Source organism: Auxenochlorella protothecoides, assembly GCF_000733215.1.
Source record: "Auxenochlorella protothecoides strain 0710 unplaced genomic scaffold scaffold47, whole genome shotgun sequence".
In the NCBI taxonomy this organism is placed as follows: domain Eukaryota; kingdom Viridiplantae; phylum Chlorophyta; class Trebouxiophyceae; order Chlorellales; family Chlorellaceae; genus Auxenochlorella; species Auxenochlorella protothecoides.
In genome coordinates, this window is record NW_011934340.1 from 55,747 (window position 1) to 62,229 (window position 6,483).

Here is a 6,483-nt window from a genome sequence, read left to right on the forward strand (position 1 = left end):
GGGGGGAAGGGGGGGGGGGGCGGCATGCAGCACCACGCCATGCATGCCAGGTGTGGCTCGGGGTGCATGGCTGTGCCGATTCGTGGGACCGACCGACCTCGCACCGCCCCGACCCTGCGCCTGGCTGCATGCGCAGGGTCCCCCCCCCCCCCCCCCCCCCCCCCCCTCTCCTCTCCATCCCGCCGCAGCCTGTTCCCACTCATTCCCACCACTTGCCTTATGCCAAGGGCCATGCCCCCGACAATGTTCCATCTTTTTCCAAGCTTGCCTATTAACCCCCTTGGCTCTATCTATCGTTCCTTCCTGACCCGGCGCCGCTGGGCCCCCATGGTCGTTGATCCCACCCCCCTCCCCCCCTCCCCCTCCGGGCCTTACCACCCTCCCAAGGCGACTCTTGCCGTGCCCGGGGGGTGAGTGCGATGGACGGCGGTCCCCACCCCATTCTGCCGTCAGATTCCAGGTCCATCTTGGGACCGTCTAATGCTCGGGGCACTGGGGTGGCCGGGAGGCTGGGGAGGTGCATCGCCCCCTCCCCCACCCCCAACCACCGCCTGCCCCAGTCTGCCCCCCAAAAAATACTCGTCTACACCTCATGATCCCTGTGTATGCCGCCCATCGCTCCTCGCATGGGTCTCAGGCTGTCTATCCATCCCATCAAAGTTTTGGTGAGTGTTCTAACCCTGTTTTGTGCATGTGGACAATGCACCCGCCTTGCCCTGCCCTTCTCCCCACGATCGCCTGTGTTTGCGTTGCGGCGGCAGGTCCCTCATTCTTCACGCCTCACGCTGTGTCCTTCTCCCCAGAGTGTCCATGGGGCTGCCATTCGCACCTCTTCAAAGTGGTCAAAGAGTGTCTCGTTGTGGAAGAGAGAGCGTGCTACATTCAGGGTGCCACACTACAATAGAGCAGGGTTGAGGTCTGTTGAGGGTCCCATAGCTCTGGCTTGACGGTGTTACATGAGAGAAACGGGGAGACCAGAGCAAAAGAGCCTAGGGAATATCAGATATCATACATCGAGGGAGGGGAGTAGCACAGGCCTGGCCGAAGTCGCCAGGCGCCTCACAGCCGGGACAGGGGTGCGTCGGGCGCGGGCTCGTCGGCGCCGCCGCCGCCCACGCCCGCCCCCTCCTCCTGCTGCGCCAGGGGCCCGATGCTCCAGCGCCGCACCTGCACGCCGTCATCCAGCCCCGCCCCGCGCATGGCGGCTGCCGACCACCTCCCCGGCGCCTTCTTGGCTGTGGCCGTTACCAGGCCCCGCTCGTCCGGCGCGGAGAGCTCCAGGATCGCCGGGTCGGCATCCAGCACGCCGGCGGACATGCCCACGTCCACGCGCCAGACGCGCCCGCCGCACTCGCAGTTCAGCCCGCGCGTCTGGGGCGTGTGGCCGACCACCATGGCGCGTGCGCGCAGCGCGCGCAGCGTGCTCAGCAGCTGCTCCTCCATCGCCTGGCGGTCGCCTGTGTGTGGATTGAGGAGGGGAGGGGAGTGGGGCGGGGTGGGGGGGGAGGGACCAGGCGGTGGACCAACATGAGGGAGAAGGGAGGTGTCAACACCCTTTCTAAACCAGTCTGGCGCTCGCCAGGATTAGCACGGCACACGACCACAACATGCGACCGAGACAACCTGCATGCCGCCAATACCCTTCTTGCTCCTGGCCGCGGCAGCGAGCTGCTCATAACGAGCAGCTCAGACCACGCTCAAGCCCACTCCGCTGCATCCTCTCTTCACCAACCCCTCTTGTTCACACACACACACACACCCGAAATAAAAGAACTTCCTCCACGCCGCTCACCGTGGCCAAACTGCTCCCGGCCGTAGGTCCTGTTCCACATGATGGAGGAGCCGTCGCCCATGGCGAGGAAGGGCGGCAGCGGCGCGGCCGCTCCCGGCTCGCCGCCCTTCGCCCCACTCATCCAGGCCGCCACCTCGGCGTTGATGCGTTCCAGGCCGTAGACCAGGTGGTGGGGGAGCAGACCGCCGTGCGCAAACACAATGTCGTTCACCACCAGCACGGTGGGGTTGGCCGCCAGGTCCACCGCCATGCGGCCGCCGGGGCGGTACAGCTCCCAGCGCGCGCGCAGCGCGGCGCGCGGGTCGCGCTCCAGCTCCGCGTCGGAGATGCCGGCAGCCACGGCGCACTCCCAGAAGGCGCCGGGGGTCACGTACCTGTGTTTGTGTGGGGAGGGGGGGGTGGAGTGAGTGTGTGTGTTACGGGGCAAGAGGGAGGGGGCGCAGAGGATCTGCAGGGTGTTCGGGGTGCCAGGGCTGGTGGGTGACATACAAAGAGACGGGGCACCAGAGGGGGACTGCAGCGCAGGAGGGGGAATAGCAGGTCGGGAATCGGAGCCATGAAGTTGGGAGTTCAAGGTATCAGTCTGATGTGCGGCTCCCGAGAAGGGCAAGCGGCCCCCAGAGTTGAGCATCCCACCACCGGCTCATGCGCCGCACCTACCATACCATTGCTCACCCAGCCATAACCTCTTTTTCTTCCCTTCCCCGACCCTCCTCCCCCCCCCCCTGGCCCCACCTGAAGTCGCCGGCAACGTTCAGGCTCTCGTGGTTACCATTGAGCATCCACACCGCACCCTGCTCCAGCCGGGCCTGCCGGTCCAGCTCCCGGAGCAGCAGCAGGACGCCGATCTCGCAGTCGCCGCGGTCCAGGACGTCGCCCAACTGGACCAGCGTCGTGTCAGCCCCTGTCCACAGCGCGCGGCCCTCCTCGTCCCGGCCCAGCACCCCCGCCAGCTGCAGGCTGGACACCGCCTTGTTTAGGTCGCCGTGGATGTCGCCCACTGCGCGGATATGGGGGGGAGGGGGGGGGCGCGCATTGTGGGTGTGCGAGGGGGAATTATTGTTGTGATTGCTCATTGAGGGGCTTGGTGGAGAGGGGGCACGCAGCAGCGATGGTTGGAGGCGCAGATCACGCTGGCCACTGGCCTGATAAGCCACGATCTCTGTCCCTTGCATGGGTAAGCCCGCCCCACCCCCCAACCTGGTGATGCTTGCGAGGTCCAGCCATGCCCTGGCTCCCCGTTTCCAAAGGGAATGCAAGCAAGACATTGACCCAAATCCCCCAGCCAGCTCACCGGCGACGATGCGCCCAGGGGCCTTGACGTAAACAGGCGGCCCTGCAAAGGGTGCTGCGCTCTCCTTGGTGTCCGGGTCACTCCCCCCGTTACTGGAGAAGCCGTGCGAAGGGGGGGCGCTGCTGGGGGAGGACGTGTTCCATCGTGACACCGCCTCGCATGAGGCCGAGGCGTGGAGTCTGGGGCGTGCGGGTGTGGGGAACGCGGTGAAGGGCGCTACAGTCCGGAACCTCCTTGCCGTCCATGCGAGCAGGGGCTGCGGCCTGTGCTTCACGGCGTGCAGGCTGGCACGGTAGACACATGCACTCGGCATGCCGCCGCAGCACTCGCTGGTGGGGTAAGGGCTCCTCGACAGACGGCGGTGGTCGTCGCCTGGCGCAGCGCGGCTACGGGTCTGAGGCCCAGAATCCTTCCCTGCCTTAACGCCTTCCGCTCTTGGGCATACACGAGGGTTAAAGTTGGATTGGCTGATGTATGCAAAAGTGGATGGAGCGACGCACAAGGAACATTCTCGCGATAGACTGCTGTGGAGGAGGAAGATATGGAGCGCGCGCGAATCGGAATCGCCTGCCGGAGACCTTTCGAATCAACGATATTGAGCTGATGGCAATGCATGCGGTATATGTGCGCATTTCCTCCGTATGGCGTTTCACATCTGTACATATCGACAACATCACACCGATCCTGCTTGACGAGTAGGGCGAAACAGGGGATCAGCAGTGACCCTTGTGCCCGAACCCACATGCATATGAGTGCGTGATCTCGTGCCATGTCGAACCTTCGTGTGGTCAAAGGACCCCATGGGGTGAACAAGGTGCATTGCGTCGACCGCCCCGACTGTAAGGTGCGGATCACGCCCGCGCGGCATGCATGTCTGGATGGTGGTCTGCTCCAATAGTGCATAGGTGAAGGCCTGCCATTCTCCACACTGCAGAAGACAATCGTGTACTTTGGAGGGGACCAGATACATCAGCATGGAGTGGATGGGGTCATCATAGACCTGCAAAGCCCAACCAAGGTTGCCAAACTCCTGTGTAGCAGCAGTGGCGGAGCCGCAGTGTATAGGTGAATGGGCAAGCGGAGAGGAGCACAAGAGAAGCTGTGATGTCAGCTTGCACAAGGCAAATAGACTTGCCATGCTGTGATGAGCGTGGATGATAGGTAGAAAAAGTGCTGCTGGCTGCCTGCCCGTGTTGGCGTGCTGCTTGCAGCCTGGCTCTCCCTGCACAATACACTACTCTCTCAGCATTGAATCACACTTCAGTAAAGGTCCCATCCTCCCCCCCCCGCAGCATCGAGCCTTCACGGCGTGAGGCAGGCAGCGCTTGCTACGACAACTTCCTGCACGGCTGCACGCTGAGCGGGGAGCCCCTGGGCTATAAGGCCGGGCCTCTGAAGGCGCTGCCACAGCTGCTGGCCCTCCTCATTGGGGCAGGCTGGGAGCACAGGGGGGGGGGGCGCGTTGACCTCATAGCCTTCAGCAAGGGCGGCGTTGTGCTAAACCAGGTCTGGGCTGTGTGGATGTGGGACCGTGTGCCCATGGGCCTGAAGGAGAGCTACATGGTTGTTGGCCTTACATTGTTTGTTGTGGGGATGCCTTACCTGATCCATACCCCATGATGCTGAGGCAATCATTGAGCAAACCTGGACTTTCGGTGATCATTTCCACACCAACCTTGCTTCTTTTGGTCCCAGATACTGACGGAGCTGGCGGAGCTTGCTTCACATGGCTCCTCAACACCACTGGACGAGCCAGGGACCTCGAACGCCGCAGAGAACGTGCACCAGCTGACCTCTGCCCTACAAACAGTCCAGTACCTGGACGTGGGGCTCAACTGCCGCGGCGCCTTCCTCACAGACCCCCAGGTCTTTGTCGCGCTGGGTACATTCGCGGCCAGGCACCCCCGCTTCCGGCTGGAGCTGTACACTACACCCTGGACCAGGGAAGGCAGCAGGAGGCCCTGGCTGGTCAGGGAGCGGGAGGCTATGCTGAGACTGGCGACGCAGCGTGGCGTGCCCTGCCTCCACTCGCCCCTGTTTGCCGACGTGGTTGCAAAACAATCGCCGCGGGACCTCCTGATGCTGCACTTCAAGGCCCATCTTGTCTTCTTGGCGAATGAGAGTGCGGCCGACCCTGTCATACTTGCTTGAGCGAGCGGGGAAGACGGCGCAGGTCCTGTCCAGGATGCTGAGCATATCGAGATGGTTCTTCTGAGAGGATGAATGGAGCACAAGACGGCCCTGTCATCGTCCCAGGCCCTCTCCTCCGCATCGCACCACCCATGACAGGGAGCACTGAACACTGGATCCGCCCCACCGATGGCCCTCATGAATTCCCTCCCACTGTCGCTGCGTCATCACGCGCAGTCTTACAGCGCACGAAACAGCCAGGGGCGCGCTGCCCTAGTCAACATACATTCGCATGCCGTTGACGGGGCCCACAGGGATGACGGTGGGGTGCGTCACCCCCTGGTGTTCCGGGTGCACCGGCCGGAAGTTGAATTCCCGGCAAAGGGCTCCCAGGATCACCCGCGCCTCCAGGAGCGCGAAGAACTGGCCCAGGCAGTTGCGGGGCCCTTGGATGAAGGGCATGAACTGCATGTGAGGGAGGTGAGGGTGAGGGGATGGGGGAGGACACGGCATAGTTCGCACAGAAGACGGGTGGCTGTTTTTGTTGGGGCAAGCAGGGGATCGGTCTTGCACCGTGGACTGGCCTCCTCTGCGCAGGCCCCTCATGCATGCACCCCAGCATATGCACGAGTTGTCGCTGCATGAGTAGCCTTCGATAAAAAACGGGTCTGTGGCCTCCCCCCTTCTCCACAAATTGAAAGCCGACCGGCGCACCAGCAATGACCATGGTGGGGGTCACCAAGAACGTCACATCCAAGCCCCCAGATTACACACTACATCCAGCCCACCCCCCTGGAGCCCACCATGTAGGGCCGGATGTCCTCGTCAAACTGCTCGTACTCCCCACCCGGCATGAACCGCGCCGGCTTCCAGGCCAGGGGGTCCTTGTAGAGGTGGTGCACGCGCTGGACGTGCAGCACGATCCAGCTGCCGGCGGGGAGGTCGTGGCCGCACAGCGTGTCCGGGGCCACCAGGTTGCGCGTCAGCACCGGCACCACGCTGTACTTGCGCAGGCTCTCCTTCAGCGCGGCCAGGGTCAGGGTCATGCCCTCCACCGCGGCGCGCGCGGGCGGCGCCGCGCGCGCCGGCAGCGCCTCGCGCGCCTCGCGCCGCGCCTCGCCGTACAGCCCCGGCTGCAGGCTCAGCTCGTACAGCGTCCAGCACAGCATGGCGGCGCTGGTCTCGTGCCCCGCCAGCAAAAAGGTCTTCAGCTCGTAGCATAGCTGGGTGGCGGAGGCGCGGGTCCAGGGCCGGCCCCGCGCCTCCA

General features: G+C 64.0%; 4 protein-coding genes across 4 annotated transcripts in view; 1 reads left to right on the forward strand and 3 right to left on the reverse strand.

Moving 5' to 3' along the window:
- Window positions 1–286: 286 nt before the first annotated feature.
- On the reverse strand, window positions 287–523 carry F751_4134 (hypothetical protein; the record flags this gene model as incomplete). The annotated part of the gene is made up of 1 exon (XM_011402236.1): window positions 287–523. The coding sequence occupies one exon, from the start codon at window positions 521–523 to the stop codon at window positions 287–289; it is 237 nt and encodes a 78-aa protein (XP_011400538.1).
- Window positions 524–766: 243 nt separating this feature from the next.
- On the reverse strand, window positions 767–3,399 carry F751_4135 (Uncharacterized protein; the record flags this gene model as incomplete). Its single annotated transcript, XM_011402237.1, has 5 exons — window positions 767–895; window positions 1,168–1,457; window positions 1,793–2,166; window positions 2,528–2,792; window positions 3,087–3,399. 5 exons carry the CDS (start codon window positions 3,397–3,399, stop codon window positions 767–769), a joined length of 1,371 nt encoding a protein of 456 aa, XP_011400539.1.
- Window positions 3,400–3,855: 456 nt separating this feature from the next.
- On the forward strand, window positions 3,856–5,237 carry F751_4136 (hypothetical protein; the record flags this gene model as incomplete). Its single annotated transcript, XM_011402238.1, has 4 exons — window positions 3,856–3,930; window positions 4,021–4,151; window positions 4,379–4,592; window positions 4,782–5,237. 4 exons carry the CDS (start codon window positions 3,856–3,858, stop codon window positions 5,235–5,237), a joined length of 876 nt encoding a protein of 291 aa, XP_011400540.1.
- Window positions 5,238–5,489: 252 nt separating this feature from the next.
- The window catches only part of F751_4137 (putative cytochrome P450 4aa1), a gene marked incomplete at both ends in the record, with an annotated part of 3,028 nt that continues 2,034 nt past the window's right edge, over window positions 5,490–6,483 (reverse strand). The window contains 2 exons of the mRNA XM_011402239.1: window positions 5,490–5,681; window positions 6,020–6,265. Of these exons, the coding sequence (XP_011400541.1) occupies window positions 5,490–5,681; window positions 6,020–6,265 (438 nt within the window). The remainder of the gene's footprint in view (window positions 5,682–6,019; window positions 6,266–6,483) is intronic.